Consider the following 19,874-nt stretch of genomic DNA (forward strand, 5'->3'; position numbering starts at 1 on the left):
AATAACACACTGCCCAGTATTGCTTTTGTTGAGGGTTTGAGTAATACAAGACGGTAATATTTCATGATATGAAGTGGCATCTGGAATGACTGTGATAGGTACACAGCAAGCTGATTGTGAAAGATCAATGTCTTGGCAGCGCCAAGGGACCCCAACATTAAAGGGGGCTGCTATCACTTTGTTTCTCATTGCTTGATGACTTGCAGCTGAACATGCGGGAATACCCTCCGTTGATGAGCTATGTGTTAAGTCGGTAGAGGCTCATTCTCACATACAAGTCACCACTTGATGATGTCACAATCCTTAAGTGACAAATATGTGTCTGACCCAGTTTTCGCCAACATACATTTACATTTGGATAATCCTTACTGGGAGTGCCTTTCCCACTACAGAAAGTAATTTGTCTTTCTGTGAGTGCATCTTATCACATTTTATACAAGTGAATTCCCCAACCAAATAGAGCAGTGGTTCCCAAACTGTGGATCTGTGGCTCACCAATGGATCATGTCACAATTCTTGGTGGTTAGTGAAATTGGCAGCAACTGCACATGCCCCTGCACATGCCCAATCTCATCTGATCTTGGAAGCTAAGCAGGGTCAGGCCTGGTTAGTACTTGGATGGGAGACCGCCTGGGAATACTGGGTGCTGTAGGCTTGTACCATAGTTTTTCGAGACTGAAGGTTGCCAACCAGTGAAATTGACAAGGCATGAGGATATATGCATCAAGGGTTAAACAACTTGCTACTTGGGGGGAGCACTGATACCCAATCACCATTATAGCCACAAAAGCTTGAGCAACTTGTAAAGTGAAACTTTTTATTGAGGTGGGTTCCAATGCTAAAAAAGTTTGGAAACCACTGATAGAGAAAAAGAAAAGGCAGGGAAAAAGAAGAGAGACAAGATCTTGGTGCGCCACGGTCTAGTGAAGTCATTTACATAAAATTATGACATAGGGCATAGTCTTTCAAACCTACTGGTGTATGTACGGATTAATCCAGAGATGCTTCCCCTGCCTCGGTCAAATTGGCCAACCTGACCAAATTAACCCTTTCTGAGCTGGATTTTGATTTATTGATTTTTGTGCTAAAGACAGCTATGAATTACTGAAGTTACACACAATACTGATTTTAAATATAATCATGTTTCTGAGCTCTCTCCAGATAAATTGAATTACAACAGGTTGCTACCAGCTTAATGTGATAGTATAAAACAATAAAATATTATAGTTTGATGCCAAGAGAAAAAAGAAAAAAGCCAACATAATGACCATATCGAATTTTTGTACTATTCAAATACGGTATCTGAGAGCTAGTGTAGTGTAATAGTTAAGAACGGTGCTGTTAGCACAGGGAGTCCTAGGTTCAAATCCCTACACAACAGCATCTTGATCTTGGGTTGGTCACATTCTCTCTTGCTCTAAACCAGTGGTTCGCAAACTTTTAGCACCAGGACCCCTTTTTAGAATCTGCCAGGACCCACCAGAAGTGATATCATGACCGGAAGTGACATAATCAAGCAGGAACATTTTTAACAATCCTACAATGCAAACCTATCCACACTTACCCAGGAGTAAGTCCCATTTACTGTCATTGTTAAAAGCATATACATAGTAGCCTGTTAAAAGTATGGATCTGTAACATTTCCCCAATGTAGTCGCCTACCATGGTAACATCCAGTCTAATATATTAAAAATAAAATATTGAAATGAATGGGGATGCACCTGAAATTGGCTTGTGACCCACCTAGTGGGTCCTGACCCACTGTTTGAGAAACACTACTCTAAACCATTTCACAGGCTTTCTGAGGGGGAAGGGATGCTTATATGCCACACTGAGTTCCTCCAAGGAAGGATGGTGTTGAAATATAACAAATACGATGTCATAGTCTTTCAAATGTGTTTTGTAGATCTTTTTACACATTTTTGCTAGTTGCATTAGAGATCCAATGCAACTAGATTAGAGAGATTACAATTAGAGATAACAATGCAACTTATCCAAATGCAAGATAGAAATACTTTCAAAATAACTGACATCCATGAGATTTGCCCTTTGCACACTACCATTTCACCCCCAACCTGTCCTTCCACCCAGAGAGATGCACACAACCGTCTTAAGCAATTGGAGGTGTTTGCTCAGAAGAAGATGCAGGTTCAGTGTCTGCCATTAAATGGTTGATTTCTCCATGTCTGCTCTGTCCCCGTGTAATTCTAAGCTATTTCATCTGCAATGGGTTCCTTCATCACCATCTCAAGGCTGAAGAAAACTGCAGGCAGATCTGAAGAGACTATACTGTTTTCCAGAAGTATATTTTTCCCCTCAAGAAAACATTCAGTCTAAGTGTTGTGAGTAACTCAAAATCTTGCACAGCACAGTGTGAAATTTGGTTGGTCCTAATAAAAGTATTGCCTTCTAACCTGCTTTGAATTGTTTTGTTTTTTTTCTCAAAGGCCAACTTGGCTACTTGTATTTGATCAAAGATGACAGGCTGTCGAAAAAGGTCTTCTACTGCATGCAATGCTTTGTAAAGATTAAAAAAATGCTTTTTATCTTTGACAACCATATTGCAAAGTCAGCTAGGCAAAGAGTAACCTTCCCAAAGCCAACCCCTCCCCCTCAACCTTTTAAATGAACAAGAACATTGACCCTGGGTTTCTGCCAGAGCAGCCTGGGCTGCCCAGATCTCTTGCCGCAGTGAGTTTTAAAATACAGTGCTTTAAATGCCCTTTCCATTCAGTTCAGTGGGGGAAATTAAAGGAGCATGTTTGGTGACACCATCGGGATAGAGGTTAAATCTCCACCCCGTAATTGAGGACCTGCTCTTTTCCAAATAACCCCATCCCAAATTTTCTTTCTTTCTTCCCCTTATTAAGACCATTTCCCAGAAGCATCTTTCTTTGCCTGTTGAGCAAACAGTGATTAGGAGTGCACCTGTAAACGGAAATATCCTTTGTGGACCAACTGCTTTCCCCAAAGAAGGTGATCCCAGACGAATTTGGTATTTTCCTTTTGAGCATGTGAACACTTGGTAATTGGTTACTCAACCATCCTTTGTTTATTTCTCACTGAGATTCTTTTGTCTCTTGTGACCATGAAGGTTTATATGTACCAGCGCATACACTTTTTTAAAATAAGGGTTTGTGATTCTAGAGGCATGCTAGAACATGCAGCACAAGATGGCTGAAACCCTGCACTTATAGCAGAGATCTACCAGTGCCCTGATGGTTAGTAATTTATGAATGTTCATAAATAACGCTTTTGCCAAAACAAGCACCAGTCCGACATCCCACTGGATAGAAAACTATTCTATCCAAACTAATAGTTTGTACAAACTATTTGTATACTCAACAGAGGAATATTAGTAAATTCACTAACTGTTGGATCCTGAATTTTCTATTTTTTTTTAAAGCTTTATAGCCTGCCTTTTGATCAAATGGTCCTCAAGCAGCCACTTGCAGCAAATTACAGTATCCACAGCTGTGATTTTATATTACTTCCTGGGTGAGCTTGAGCCAGTCATTCTCTCTCAGTCTCACCTATCTCACAGGTTGTTGTGAGAACAGAAGGAACCATGTATACCACCTGGAGCTCCTTGGAGGAGAGGAGTAAAGAAATGTGGGGGAAAAATTAAAAATGAATGGATGGATGGACTAAAAAATAAATATTCACAATATTTTGGAAACATTATCAGATCAGAAAATATTCTTTTATTCAGGAAATAAAATATCCTAGGAACACAGTTGATTGAAATTGAATTGGGACTCCCCCAGTTCAAATCTCATCTCTGCTATGTACCATGAACACCAACCACAAAGGAAAGCCTATGAGGTGAAGAATCACCATCACCACCTCCCTCTTTAAGCTAGGTCTATGCCCCTTCTCTCTTCACAGTGCCCCTAGAAACATCAACTGGAAGAAAGATGTCAGCAAAGCCTCAGCACCATCTCTCTTTGTCATAAAATTAATTACCATTGTTGGATGTTATGTAAGCCCTTTGTGTCAGCTGAAGGGAGGGGCACCTATTGAAATAAATAAATCCACTCACTGGCCTTGGGCAAGTCACTCCCACTCAGCCTCAGCTGCATTCTGGGGACAATACCTGTCTTACAAGGGGATGGTAAGGACGCAATCAAACTAATACTTCTAAGGGTCCAATCCTATCCAACTTTCCAGCACCGATGTAGCCACAACGCAGCCCTGAGGTTAGGGGGAAAAACATTCCCTTACCTTGAGGAGGCCTCCGTGACGGCCCACTACCACCACAGAATGCAGCACATGTCCCATTGGCACAGCTACATCAGTGCTGGAAAGTTGGATAGCATAAGATCGGGCCCTAAAGCCCTTTGCACAAAAAGTGTTCTCTGTTGTTTTTCTTTCAGTTTATGTTTCACCCTCATTTTTACTGAAGTAATAAACCCGTGTCTGGGCTGTACCATCAGACAGTAAGTGAGAGCTCTTATGATTGTCAGCTTCTTCGTATCCATAAAACTAGATGGCAAGGAGAAGGGGGTCTACCCTAGCCCTCCTTCTGCATGCATTTGTTTTCTGGATGAAAAACATTAGTGCGTTTTCGTAATGCACTTGATCTCAGCCTCCCATCTGTAGTAAGAGACAATGCCTCCCTCCTGCTTTATCCAGCGGTTGTTAGCACAGCTCTGGTCAACTAGCCTGGTTGACAACTAGTACTTTGACAACAGAGCCTTCAAGATGTCGACAGGAAAATTGGGCTGCAAGTAGGCGAGGGAAAAGCCACCCCTGCCCCAGCATGGCCTGATCTTTGAGAGCCCAGTGCTGTCACCACATTCAGAATGCCAGAGCCCAAAAAGCAGAGTGTTCCAGAGAAATCCCAGGAAGCCAATACTGTACTATGGAATCCATTAGCTCAGAATGTGGCTAAGATGACCTTTTAAAAAGATGTGGAAAATTTACACATCTATTGCTGGCTGTTTGCCTCTCATGACATGCCATTTCTCTTTTGAATCCTGCTGGTTCAGGCAGTTGCCTTTTAATGGTAGTTTGATTGAAAAAAAGATTCAGGACAGTCAAAAGGGGTCCGTCTTCACACAGTACACTATCAGTCTGTGGAACGCATTGCCACAAGATGTGATGACTAACATGGATGGCTTGAAAGGGGGATTGGACAAATTCAAGTTTATCAATGGCTAACGATCACAATGGTTCTGTGTCATCACCAGATCAGGTAACAATATGCCTCAGAATACCACTTGCAAGAAAGTAATGATGGGAGAGCCGTGTGTCTCCTGCTTGTGGTCTTCCTAGAAGGAGCTGGTGGGCCACTAGGAGAAACAGGATACTGGCCTAGATGGGCTTTTAGCCTATGCAATGCAACTGGTTCTGACCACAACAACTGCAGTAAGCTATCACAATCGTGTCTTCCCTATGAGCTGTCCCAAGACACTTTCTGGAAACAATATGGGACTAGATGGTGTGAGCAAGCAAAATGTTGATATTATCAACTGCAGCTAGCTGAGCAATATGGTGGGGGGGAGAAGACCCCATAAACCCAGTCTGGTCCAAATGTGGTGACAGGAGAGGAATTTTCCTTAAAACTTGGCCAGTCAAGTGTCAAGATCATGCCAGTTCCTGATTAGTCAACCTGATGTATATTCATGTTCATGTCTGGACTGTGAGAAAGGCAGTCCAAATGTCTCTCCATTCTGTGCCTCCCATGCTTCTCTGTGTCCTAGGAATTTCCAGCTTGCCACACCAGGTATCATACTGGATATTCAGGCAACAATGAAGGAATACAAAGCACACATCCGAATGCAGCCCATTGATGACCAAGTGGGATGCCAACCCCTTGGGAAAAAAATCAACAGGTTGCTGCTCCAACTCCTCTTAACAAGTTGAATAAGCAAAATGATGACTCAGACTTGGCTCATAAAGGTACATACACTTCGCTTTCCCCTCTGGCAGTGACTCATCCTCTCGTGAGCCAAGGTTACTTTGCATAGGGCAAATCTCCAGCCCTACATATTATGTATTAAGAAAAGTGACTTACACTTTTACTACTTACACTTCTATATAGCCTGTGATTCTACACCAGCATATGGTACCAGCAACAAAATTCAGTATTTTGGAAGTCTACCTTAAGGTTTTTTGTTTTGTTTTTTTAAAACACATTTCTAGACCTTATGAATGCAAAGCTGGGACTCAAATTATGTAGGCAATTTTGGGAGAAATCTCCAGTCTGAGGGAGCTTATCTTGATTTCCAGTGATGGGAAGAGGGGCAGGGATTCACATCCTGTCAAACTCCTTGCCACTTCCCATGACTCACAGATTCTGAATCAATACCACTAAGGCTGCAATCCTATCCACTTTCCTGGGAGTAAGCCCCACAGAACGCAATTGGACTTACCTCTGAGTAGAGACACATAAGATTGTGCCCTTAGTGTGCAAACTCAGCTTCTCTTGGTGAAGAATTGAGCTTGGGCTTTTAGAAAACATACAGGCTTGCACATACTTGCAATGTCTTTGCAACACAATTCCTGACAAGCCTAAATGATTATCCAATCTATAGAGTTTTAAAAAGATGTTATGTTCTGGGGCAGCCACCCAAGACGACACTGATCTACAGCCAAAGTCAGCTACTTTTGCCATTATTGTGGACATACCTACTTGATTCAGGGACTGGTGCTTTAGAACAGTAGGAGTTGTTTGCGCTTTTTTTTTTCATAAGTTTCAAAATGCACTGCAGACACAAAAGCATTTGTTGGCTGGAGAATGGGATGTGGGCTGAGCCTGCAGAACTAGGTGATGCTGCTGCGACACAGGATGAGATTCTCCTGACATCTGGGCTACTACAGACATGATTCTAAATCATGTCTAAATCACTAAAGCAGTGATTTTCAACCAGTGTGCCATGGCATATTGGTATGCCATGAATGATCCCCAGGTGTGCCATAGGATTTGGGGGGGGGGGAGGATCATTTATTAGTAGGGCTACTGGAGCATGTGAGCCACCCACCTGCAATGTGGTATGCCTTGTCAATTGCCAAAAAAACTGATGGCGAGTCTCGACAATTTCAGCACCCTGTCAAGTGTGCCATGAGATGAAAATGGTTGAAAATCACCGCTCTAAAGCATTTTTCCTATCTCATTCATCCACACTTTGGATTCCAAGGACATTTCATTGGCTCCACTGATATACTTATCAGCAAAAAGTCATGCAGAAAGGCAGCACACATTCCCAGTGTGGAAGGATCCCCCCTTTCCTGCCCAGGTTCCAAGGTTTGATTTCAGAATTGGTACCGAGCTGGAAAAGCAGCTGAAAGGAGAGATAGTGCGCAATGCTACTCTCTCGCCTTGGGGCAGATGCTAGTCAGTGAAAAAGACTCCTAAGAGAAGGGAACATGGCCAATGAGGAGTAACAACTCTGAGAACAAATGCGGTCTGCTGAGTTCAGTGAGCAAAGTCTTGCTGGCAGGCTGCCATTCTGAGTTGGCTGGTTTCAGCAATTCAGTTAGTTAATTTGGACTTTTGATCAGTTATTTATTTATTCATACATTCATTCATTAAAATATAAAGTGGTATTCTAGGCTAGAGGATACCTCCCATTCCTCGCATAATCATTGGTCCAACTGGCACATCTCCATCATCAAAGCCAACACAATATACCCTGATTCTTTCTTCTATGGACAAAGGCAAGAGATCCAAGCCATCCATTTGCTCAACAGTTCAGTGATTACCCTGAGGGGGATTTCCCTGTGCCATTTATAGAAAGCTGACTCCAGTGTGGCCACAGGCATTCAGACGCAATCCATATCTCCTCTCCCCATTGCAGACATGGACGTGAATCTTCTCGGAACTCAGGAAATTCCCCAATCATGTGACCGATACTTCCTGTGCTGTGTCCAAGTCTCCCTGTAGGGATTTATCTGTGATTCGCCGGAAGACCGCTGGAAAAGTCTTCCCTCCATTCCTCTGAACCTTCTTCCCTTCCTCAGTTGAGGTTCCCAGGAGGTTCACAATGGGGTCACTGGCCTGTGAAGCAAATGTGAAGGGAAGGTCACAATGCACCCCAAAACAACAGTGTCCAATCAAATTCCTTCTTACACGTCATTTCAAAAGTAATATTGCTTCTCAAGGATTTTTCTACTTGTCAAAGCCTATTCACTAGACATGAGAAACGAGCAGACATGGAGCAGCCAGCCAGCCACCAGGAACGTCCAAGTAAACATGAGGTAGCTTTAGAGAAAGTATGGGTAGGTAAGCTAATAAGACTAATAAGCCAATACGTCATGGGCTAATGACTTTATGGACTTTCTCTTACAACTGTTTTATATGTCTGTGACTAAATATGTTCCACCCACCTGCTACTCAGTGGAAAGGCAAAGTGCATCTAAAATACTACAAGCCAGTGCACTTTATTCGCCATGGATCTCTTCCGATTGTGTCATTTTTATTTATGCAGCCATTAAAATCCCAAGATCAAGAGCTTGTGAAATTCACATAATCAACATACACATAAAAAAAAAGTCTTGTATGAAAGTGAAGGATTCACCCAAGCAAGCTCTTCTGATAAAGCGTGGGAACAATTTTTATGCTTTTGGCACAGGTGTTCCAACCAAGTTGCTGAAATGTGTAAGTTCTTGAACCTTTTCTTAAATGTGCTAGAGAAAATGTGTCACAACCCTGCAAGCATATTTTAAAGATAAAATTAAGAAAAAAAGGTTTTATGTTTGCAGGTTATTGATGCTGCTTGCTCACAGAAGGCCCTGTGAGCTAGAGCTGGAACGAACAACCTCATGCAAATTCTCTAAGAGAAAGCTGCATTTTGAGAAGCAATAACCACATGGATGGCTCAAGACTGCAAAACTATGTCCCAACATCACTACCTCAGGTTCTTACCAGCTCTTCTAGTGGCATTTGCTCAAACAGCGGATGCTCCTGAAAATGCTTGAGCATCCACTTGTGTATCTCTTCCACATCTGTGATTGTGTATACCAGGCCCTACACGAGGGAAGCACATGTTACAATGGAAAGAACACAAAGATGCAAGGGTTGTTCCTTCTGCCCCCCACGCATCTAACACCAGGATGCCACATCCATGCAGTAACTTGGGGGTGGTGGTGGTGAAACTGATGTTCCAACAGGGAAACCATCATGTAAGTGTTCTCAAACCTTCTGGTCTCTGGAGCCCTTCACGCTCCTCAATGGAGGCTTGGGGAGCTCAAGGAGATGCACAGCACTGGCGCATGCACAGAATGGTGCAGTGCTGAGCAGAAGGCAGCCACTTTTCGTGTGGTTGCAGAGCCCCTGAAGGGGTCTCAGAGAGCCCAGGGCTCCTAGGAGCACACTTTGAGAAGAAGCTGTTCTGAAAACTTCTAGTTTGTTAGGAGGCTGGCTCTCAAACCTATCTTCCAACATGTGTTATTCCTGATCGTTTAAATCAGCAATCCTATACACAATTACTTCAGAGCACCATGGGACATACTTATGAACAGACATGCATAGGATTGCACTGCCTGGCACTGACTTTCCAGCAACCTGGGGCTCAAATGGAAAACATCCAGAGTTACTCCTTCTCCAGAGCAAGCCACTCTGGACGCAATCCACTGATTGCAATCTCTACCATTATTCAAGAGGCGGCCACCACTCCTGCCGCCAATGTCTCTACCAGGAAACGCCTCAGAGAGCTGGCAATGCTTTGCCGCAGCTGCTTCCTCCACAGCATTTGCCTTGGGGAGATACTGGAAGAGCTGGGGGTGGCTCACATCAGAGCTGGGTGAGGCTCCATGCTGATTCACCACACCGATTAGATCTGTTGGCTGGAACCCCAAAAGTGACGCCACAAGAAGAGGACACTTTTCTTGTTTCAACTGCAGGTGAATACCAAGTCAACCCTGGGGGAGGCAGCTAAATCAGGGACTGGAAGTGGTGCAACACTCTGCCAACTAGGATCTCTGTCAGCACAAGACTCCAGCTAGATGGAGAACAATGCTGCATTTGCCCTCCAGCAGCAATTAGTGCCCTTCCCTGATTCCTGAATTTGGAATTCCCAGGTAATAGAAAGGGCCTGCTTCTCCAGGCTTAAGGCTGTGCTGTTGACGCACCTGGATTTTGAGAAGATGAGTTGCCTCTGTGGTCTGATGGTGGTGTGGTCCCTCCTGCACACCACCGGTTAAGAAATACCCCCAGGAAACATATGGGGACAGAGGAATTGGTATTAAATGGGATGCCTAAAGCAAAGAACAGGCATTCTCTGTTCATCCCGTCTCTTGGAATTATCAAGAGGGAAGAGAATGTCTAGACCAGAGCCCTTCTGGAGACTTGGAACACAGGCTGCTGGTGCCTTCCTTCTAGCCCCAAATTCTGGGCCAGGGACTTTCAGGCTCTCACTCTTCCGGGAAGCCTTTCCAAATAGACTCACTTCCTGAGGAACTCCTCCTCCTACAGCAGCATTTAAGCATTTCAGGAAAAAAAAAATCAAGTTGGGCAAGTGCAGAAATGACATGAGGGCACCCAGTCTTTGGCCAGGCCTGTTGGGCTTCCCTGTTGTTCCATGCGAAATAAGAATCGGCAGGACACACGCAACACTCCCCTGCAATATGTCACAGGGCAAACTGTTGGTGAAGTTTGCCTGACACTCCTGCAGAAAGCCAGGATCCCTGGAACACAGTCTGAGAAGCTCAACCTATGCCATTGTAAGGCAAGAGAAACCACAGCCAGCCCCCACTCCCATTCAGCGATTTCCAGTGTAAGAGAAGACACACATTGCTATACATGAAGAATTCCAGTCATTGTAAATCGCTGATCACCTTTGGCTTCACCTGTGTCTTTTTTGGCTACAAAGCTCCAAGGGCATAAATGTGCATGGACAGATAGAGGTTAGGAAGATTTAGCGCTAGTCAGTTCTAGGCAAAGCTGCTGTAGCACATGACTTCCCAACCGTCTCAATGGTCTGGCAAAATGGGCCCCAGTCCCTTCCCTTTGTGGATCGCACTGTTCCTGATCCTCCTCACTCACCCGTTCACGTAGCACATAGGCGTATTCTGCCAACAAGGTGGTGCTGATGATCCGCCACTTGTGTTTCGTCTTTTTGAAATGAGGATCGGGGAAGAGGAAAAACATCTTGCACAACTGTGTAAATGAGGAAAGATGTCCCCCACCACAGGGAATTAAAAACAATTAGCACCAAGAATCTGCAGTATAACACACAATACTTGTCAGCCCCCGGTCTGACAACATGACCACCCCAGCCTAGCAAAGGATTAGTCATCCTTTACCTAAGGAATCACCGCCTGGTGGTAACATGCGCCTTTTGCACATCAAATGTTGCAGATGCAACTTCCAGCATCTTCTGTTCAAGATCTCAGGAAATAGGGTTGGGAAGTCCCTCTCCCTGATACTGTGCAGAGTTTCTACGGTGTGTTAGAGCTGACCACAGACTGCAGCTTCATAGCAAACATTACTTAAGAAACACAAGGATGCACGCTTGGAAGGCAGCCCTAAAGTTCCATTGAAAAGCAAGGTTTGAATGCCAAGAGAGGTTTCTCTCTAGAAGGAGAGAGCATATTGAGGAGAAATGAAAGCACAGGGTGCCAATGACACAGATGGCTGAAAAACATTTTCCAGGACCCAGAATGGAAAGAGATTGCTTCACCATGCACAAAGCCCCCTGCAAAATGCTTCCAAAACTCACCTGGCCCTTGCGGAAAAAGTTGGGTAGGTGTTTCATGGCATTGCTGCGGATGCAGGCAATGTTTTGGTACTGCCCAGGATGGGATGCTCTCAGTGACCGAATCCTGTCTTGTACGTAATCTGAGACCTTCACCCGGATCTCCAGGCCCAGCATTAAAGTGTTCGGAAACAGGGAAGATAAGGCAACTGTAAAGACAGCAGCTGTCAGTAACTGTAGACTGGACTAGGGCAGAAAATGGGGGGAGGGGGGGAAATGCTGCCAAAATGTATTTTACCTCTTTTTTATTTTCTCTCCCCACATTTCATGTTACACAGATGCTCTGAATAACAATATCTGTTAAGTTAGACTTAGCTTCCTCTTCTCACATCAAAGTTGTATGCTGCTTCTCCTTAAGGCTGTAGTTCTATACATACTTACTTGGAAGTAAACCCACTGAAATAAATTGAACTTGCTTCTAAGTAAACGTGGGTAAGAGCAGGTTTTTAAGCATCTGCCTACTTTACACATCTGTGTATGTACCGCTCTACTCCCAGCAACAAGCATGATGCAGCCAAAGTTAAGCACTTAAGGCCCAAATTCTAACCCACTTTCCAGCACTGGCATAGTTGTGCCAATGGGATGTGTGCTGCATCCTGCAGTTGGGGGGCACTCACAGAGGCCTCCTCAAAGTAAGGGAATATTTGTTTCCTTACCCAGGAGCTGCATTGCCCTTACATTGGTGCTGGAGACTGGGTTAGGATTGTGCACTTAAAGTCTCATTGAGTTCAGCATGAGAGGTAGTCATGTGCTTAACTCTCTCATTTAACTCAATAGGAAAAGCAATTTGAACTTGGTAACTCTACCTTTTGCTCACCCCTTGCATTACAACACTCACATTTTCATTGTGTTCCATTATGTTCCATTTACTATTATATTGGCAACCTTCAGTCTCGAAAGACTATGGTATCGCGCTCTGAAAGGTGGTTCTGGCACAGCGTCTAGTGTGGCTGAAAAGGCCAATCCGGGAGTGACAATCCCTTCCACACCGGGAGCAAGTGCAGTCTGTCCCTGGTCCATTTACTATTGTCATACTAAGTACCATCATAGTGCATAATATTTTACAGAGCAAGCTGCATGAAAAGCGCCTGCCCCAAGCAGCTTACAACTGAAATTTCAACACTGAGGAGACAACAGGGGATGGGGGGGGGGGAAGGAAAGAGAAAGAGAAGGATCAAGGGTGAACTGTGAGCAAATGCAGTGGCACATCCAGCCAAATCCTATGACTATCTGAAAGCAAACCCCTCTGATTTCAATGGGAATTTTCCCAAGGCAGCCAGCAAAAGATTATAGCCTATTGGCCTGATCCTAGTATATAAAGATGTACTGTAAATCCAACTGTGTTTGATGGGACTTACTCCCAGGAAAGTATGCACAGGATTTCAATTAAAGCTCAGCACAATTAAAGCACATGTATGAGGGGGGCGGCGGGTCAGGCTACAGTCCTATATGGTCAGGATTATATTATATCCAAATTTCCAGCACTGATGTAGCTGTGCCAATGGGGCATGTGCTGCACCCTGCCGTGGGGGGACAATCATGGAGGCCTCCTCAAGGACAGGGAATGTTTGTTTGCTTACCTCAGACCTTCATTGAGGTTGCATCAAGGCTGGAAAGTTGGATAGGATTGTGTCCTAAGTCCCAGTGAATTCATTACTTCATTAGGGCAGGGCTGTCAGTCCTGGAATTCACTGGAACTCAACTTTGCAGTAAACATGATTAGGATGATGGTGCAAGAGGTTCAGTTTTCATTCTCTAGGATGTTACAGGGAAAAACTATTTTAATTTCAGAACCATTTGACTAGTTGTGGTTTCTACCACTCTTCCTCCCACCTCCATGTCATGTTTTAATGTAACAATGAATTTATGTGACCAGTTCAAAGAATGTCGACATATCTCGTCCGTTTTTCACAAGCCAGCTTCCCTGCCCATTAAAGGAGGTTTCCTTGTGTGTGATAACTAGCACATCACAGCTATCTTTTTTTTTTTTTTACACAATCAAGCTGTCACACGGTCACTACAGTCACTACACGGAAAACACCTTAGTGGGAACCCACCCATAGCCTTCTGAACAGTGTGAGTCAGCAAGCTTCTGCTTTAAGAATATGGGTCTTCCTCACCATAGTCATGATGGTGTATAAAAACACGCATTAAAAAAATTCAATCTTAAACCATTTCTGCCCAGCCCACAGGTGTACACACATTTGATCCCTGTTGCGTACATGCAACATTGGGCAGAAATGGCTTAAGAAAAGCCAAATTCTGCAACCTGCACATATTAGCCAAATGTAGCAGATTTGTCTTTACCAGCAGATTTGTCTTTACCTGTGAATACTTATTCCACTACTGCTACTCAGAAAGGGGGAAAACTGCAAGGCAATGAAGCCTCAACCCCCTGACAATTGGAATTCTTGCTCAGTCCCCTCTGGCTTCTGGGATTCCAAGAGGCAATGCCCACAAGCTTACGCCACAGCCATGAGGGCCACAAACTTGCTTTTTAAAATGAAAGGGGCCATAGTCAGGGTGCCAAATTCATCATCAGATACCACATTCATTCACATGTTTACCCTGTAAACTAGATGCACGCAGGCAACTATCAGCACCCACCCTATTGACTTTCACTCCTGGTCCTGAATGAAGCCCAAAGACTACTGCATGCTTTAATCCCTTTCTAACACCCATTTAGTCACTCTTTCTCAATCAATAACCAAGAATTCTAGGAATTATAGTTTTCTGAGAATGCTGAGAATTCTCTGCTAGGAACCCTCATACAAAAGAGGAATTCACAGGGTCCCTTGGTTGAAAATTACAACAGGTTACAACTGGCGTAAATGTGAAAGGGTTTCCTTTTTAAACATGAATTTTTTTACCTGCTTTCAGCGCCCTTCAGAGGAGTAAAGCAGAGCATAAACATAGTTAATACAGTAAATTCATAAATGGTACGGTTTGGACGAGAACAGCTTTGGGTGCCAAATTGCTGTGCTACAATGAAGACTTCCTCTATACAATTGCTTCTTGGCATTAATGCAATGATCCGATTGTCTTGTTTTTTTAAGTTCATAAGCCTGACAGCAGCCTGGCCCTAGTCTGCCATATTTTTCTTGATGCAAGCCATTTTTTGGACAATAAAATTAGAAGCAACAAATATCACCACTTTCATCTCCTTTTGAAAAACATGCTAAAATTTGAGCAAGGTATGATCAATGGGCAGAAAAAAATGTAACCCAATTGTCTGTGGAACTTACAGCACACAGCTGCTAACAGAGCAAGCTCCAAAAGAGAAATAAGGAAACACAGTTAAAGAACTTTGGGTGGCATTTTAAAAGACCAGCATCCTTGGATCCAACTCCCATAGAGAAGGAACCCACGGTCCACATTTCTGCAATCCAGAAATTGCTTCACACAAAACAACTAAAAACCATCAATGGTAGGATAAAAAAAAATTACCCAGCAATCCCCCATAACCACAGCCAATATCAGCAAATTCTACTTGAGATGCAGGCTTTGCTCTCTCTTCTGCGTCCTTTGGGTCATCATGTCGACTGTCTTTGGTTAAAGGAGGAAAAAACTCTGGGTAGAACTCAAACCAGTCCATTTCTTCAGGCTTGGCAGGACTAACAGGGAAGAAACCAAAACATTCCATGAATCAATACTGCAGAACGGGAACTATACATTGATTATTTTTTACAAGGGCAACTGTATTTTATAGCACAAGTCAAAGTGGTCAGCAATAGTACATTCAATGGAGTTTATTCCCAGGTCAATGTGCAAAGATTGCAGCCTTCATCTGTACAATAATTTTTGTCTGAGGCATTTGTTACAATATTTAAAAATGGAACTGGTCAAAAAAGTGGAACTGGCTATACTATATATATGATGAGTATTGTGTAGCCTGTATTTTTGGCCAGTTCCCCTTTTAAACATGGTAACAAATGCCTCATACAAAAATTATGGGATTGTCATCTCATGATGATTTTAAGAGCTAGAAATATCCCAGTGACTCGCATCTCCAGAGACATTCCAAAGTATTGTTGCACACAACAAAGTGATAATGTGCAAATCTGGGACTAAAAAAACCATTCAGGCAGGAGAATTTAGGGGACTAACGTCAGAATCCTAACCACAATTATCTGGAAACAAAATTACTTCAGGTCAATGGAAAGTACCGTCAATGGAAATTGCCCTCAAAGCAAGGCTGCAATTCTACATATGTTCTACAAGTCTTATTTCCAAGTAAACATGTAAAAAAAAAAAAAAAAAGCACCAACAAACCTGCCCTTCAATCCTATGTACATTTTACAGAGAAATAAACCTATTAAATTCAATGGGATTTATTCCAAAGTAAGCACACATAAGACCATGCCTAAAGGATACTTAGGGCCCAATCCTATCCAATTTTCCAGCACCAGTGCAGCCTCAATGCAGCCCCAAAGTAAGGGGACAAATGTTCCCATACCCTAAGAAGGCTTCTGTGACTGCCTCCCCACCACAAGATGCAGTGCAAGCCCCATTGGCATAGCTGCACCAGAACTGGAAAATTGGATAGGATTAGGCCCTTAGTTGGAAGGTGACACCCAATGGAGCTTATTTCCAAACATGGTTAGGATCAAGCTATAAGATTATGGCTGAATGTAATGGAGTTTACTTTTGAGTAAACCTGCCTAGTACTGCATCCAGTCTCTCTCTCTCTCTCTCACAGTCCACCACAAAGCCAGATGCACACCAAGGTAGACTCTACCACTGATGAGTATATATACCCAAAATAAAAATGAATGCAGAGCAGCAGATTATAGCTCAGCAGTGGCCAAACCTGCTTCATGAAAGAGCCACATCTGATAAACTTCAGTTGTTCCAGAGCCACAGGAGAGATGTTTGAAAGCTGCAATATTTAAGAAGCATTTACACTCTTAAATATATTTACTGAATATATTCTGAACATTATTCTGAACATACTGAACATTAAACTTATGTTTTAATCCAGTGGACTCTATACCCAGTAAATAATTACAAAGCCTAAAAATGTCTTGTTTACCTTTTATATTGTGATCCAAAGAGGAGCCAACCTATTTTGGAGAGCCTCACATGGCTCCAGAGCTGCTGTTTGGCAATCCCCGTTATAGCTAAACACCAGCTTTGACACATAGGTCTCAGGCACCATTATCTCCCACTGTGGGCCCCTGGCCCACTAGTGCAGGGGTGCTCAAACTTTCAACTTTAGGGATGCTGGACCTTTAACAAGTGTATAGAAGAGAGAATTTCAGCAGGTGCAGTTTGTCATCCCACAGATGACAAGCTGCACCTGCTGAAATTCTCTCTTCTATACACTTGTTAAAGGTCCAGCATCCCTAAAGTTGAAAGTTTGAGCACCCCTGCACTAGTGGGTCATAACCCAATTTTTGATGGTTTGCAAAACTGACAAGGTAGATTAGGCTATGCACATCAAGGGTTAAACAACCTGCTACTTGCAGGGAGCACTGCTGTCCAATCACCATTCTAGCAACAGCTGGTAAAGTGAAACTTTTTTTTTAGGTGAGTCCCAATTCTGAAAAGTTTGGGAACCAATGCGCTAAAGGATACTAGAAAGATGTCTGGGAAAAATTTCTGCTTCAGGCCTTAGTGAATCATCAGTAGAACCACACAGCAGTTGCTTTAAGACAGGCAGATAATTCTGGGCTGAGAGCCCAAGCCTATACAGGCCTATTCAGAAGTAAGTCCCTTTGTGTCCAATGGGGCTTACTCCCAGGAAAGCATGCACAGGATTGCAGCACTAGAAGGCTAAGCAAACTGATTCATTCAAAGGCAACTTTTTATGCTTCTGTTCCTAGAGCCCCATCCTAGGTGTGCCTACTCAGAAGTCAGTCCAAGGATAGCCAAGGGCGCTTACTCGCAGGAAAGTGTGGGTAGGATTGCAGCCTTATTCTGCAACTCACAGGGCGAGATCTGTGAGTTGCCCTGGCCAAAAATATCTCCGGGGAGGGGAGGCGAGGCGTGTGGATGGAAGGTACCCACTCTCCCCACCCATCCCCATCAGGCTGACACCTGATCGGATGGCCCCACGGCAGGAAAGGCGACCAGGAGCGGGGTTCCAACCCCGTCCACACTCACTAGCGCAGGGTGTGGTCCGCCAGCGGGTTGGAGTGCGCCCGCTGCCGATAGTAGCGCTTCTGCGGCGGGGCTGGCAGCGCCGAGGTCCCGCGCTCCATGGCCACACCGCTCCCGGGACCCACAGAGCCCCGGCCACGTGCAGTCTCCTGCATCTCCCCGGGAGTCGCCCGAAACACACGTAGCGCTGGAGCAAGAGCCAACGCAACGCTGCTCCGACCTCCCTCTTAAAGGGCCAGCGCCGCTTCAGAGGGGCCGCAGTCTGCGCGCACTCTGGCTGTGAGAACTTAGGGGGAGGGAGAAAACGCTTAGCTTTCCTGCCCCCTCCCCAGTTCCAGCTTTCCCCCTCCATCTGCACCCCTTGGCACCGGTCTTCTGCATTCAGGACCTTTAGGACAGGCAGAAATTGAGCAGCTGAAAGAGTTTTTTTCTCTCCTTCTTCATGTGTCCAGGCGTTCCATAGGCCCTACAGCTGTTATGCCAGGAAACAGCTGTCACTCCTCATCTCTACACTAGAGAAGAAGGAATCCTCTGATTTTGTCAGTGATCTTTTCCAAGTCCAAACAACAATGTTCTGAAGTCCCAGAAATTTAAAAAAAAATATATATATACACACATTTATTTTATTTTGGGAAATTTCTATCCCGCCTTTCCCATGGCAAAGCAAAGACCCAAGGCGACATAGGGCCCAATCCTATCCAACTTTCCAGCCTTGTTGCAACCCCAAGGTAAGGTAACAAATGTTCCATACCATGAGAAGGCCTCTATGACTGCCCACCACCACCAAAAGATGCAGTGCACACCCCAGTGGCACAGCTGCACAGGCAGTAGAAAATTGGAAAAGATTTGGCCCTTACTAAGCTCCATAGTAGACTACAAATGAGTTTTTACAGTACAGTAATTGTTTGATGGGCAGCTTGCAGAACCTTTCTCTACCAGATGGAATCCTTCACAGTGTATATAGACCACATACAGAGTTGTCAACCCTCTAGGATTGTCCTGGAGTCTCCAGAAATCAGCATCAATCTCCAGGTCACTCTTGAAGCAACCCTGAAGAATTTAAGAGGGAATTTCTCATATTACATCAGGTTGGGGAGGGAAAAAATCTCCTGGAAGAGCTTGACTCAGAGAGAGCACATTTGGTGTCCCCTAAGTACATATGATGCTTAGGGCACAATCCTAACCCCTTACGTCAGTGCTTTCCAGCACTGACATAAGGGCAATGTAGCTCCTAGGTAAGGGAACAAACATTCCCTTACTTTGAGGAGGCCTCTGTGAGTGACACCCAACTGCAAGTGCTGGAAAGCACTGACATAAGGGGTTAGGATTGCACCCTTAAGCATGCAAAGAGTCCCAGAGCCTAATCCTATCCAACTTTCCAGTGCTGATGCAGCTACATAATATTCCCTTACCTTGGGAGGCCTCTGTGACTGCACCCCTCCACTGGAAGATATAGGGCAGGTCCCACTGGTGCAACTGCATCAGCACTGGAAAGTTGGATAGGATTGGACCCCCATCTGCAATCCTATATACACTTACTTGGGAGTAAGTCCCATTGAAAACAGTAAGACTTCTGAGCAAACATGCATAGACTTGCACTGTCAAATGCACTGTATGGGAGTGCTTCTTACAACAATCCTGTAAGGCGGGCCGTGGTTATTGACTTTTACGGATGATTGTGTGCGAGGCAAAGAAGGTCTAGTAAGGTCACTGAACTGAGAAGCGAGCCAGAGTCTTTCCAATACAATCTTATGACTCTTATAGTAATCCACAAATGTTGAAGAGCTGCTCCAAGAGTAAGTGAGTCAAGATATTAACAAGCAAGCCAAGACGTTTATAATACAGATACCAGGCTCAAAACTGTTGGAACAATAATCATTGCAAGTATACAAGTGTCCAGAAAATAACTACTAGAATATCACCAGTCTCCAGCTTCAATGGCAGCCTCTCACTAACTTTAACTCAAGAGAAGCTGCAGCCCACACGGGTCTGCTTGTTTTAATGGTCCTGGAGGCCAGACCCCTGGGAAAACTCCTACGAAAAGAGAGTTACCCTTTTTGATTGATATACAAA

General features: G+C 44.1%; 1 protein-coding gene and 1 pseudogene across 1 annotated transcript; one reads left to right on the top strand and one right to left on the bottom strand.

Moving 5' to 3' along the window:
- Positions 1-534: 534 nt before the first annotated feature.
- On the top strand, positions 535-655 carry LOC136642643 (5S ribosomal RNA; annotated as a pseudogene).
- Positions 656-7,489: 6,834 nt separating this feature from the next.
- Positions 7,490-17,958, bottom strand: METTL1 (methyltransferase 1, tRNA methylguanosine). Its single transcript, XM_066616918.1, has 6 exons — positions 17,805-17,958; positions 15,147-15,313; positions 11,664-11,848; positions 10,988-11,101; positions 8,870-8,971; positions 7,490-8,002 (listed from the first exon to the last, which is right to left on the bottom strand). Exons 1-6 carry the CDS (start codon positions 17,954-17,956, stop codon positions 7,844-7,846), a joined length of 879 nt encoding a protein of 292 aa, XP_066473015.1. The 5' UTR covers positions 17,957-17,958; the 3' UTR covers positions 7,490-7,843.
- Positions 17,959-19,874: the final 1,916 nt, after the last annotated feature.

Source organism: Tiliqua scincoides, chromosome 2 (genome assembly GCF_035046505.1).
Source record: "Tiliqua scincoides isolate rTilSci1 chromosome 2, rTilSci1.hap2, whole genome shotgun sequence".
Taxonomy (NCBI): Eukaryota; Metazoa; Chordata; class Lepidosauria; order Squamata; family Scincidae; genus Tiliqua; species Tiliqua scincoides.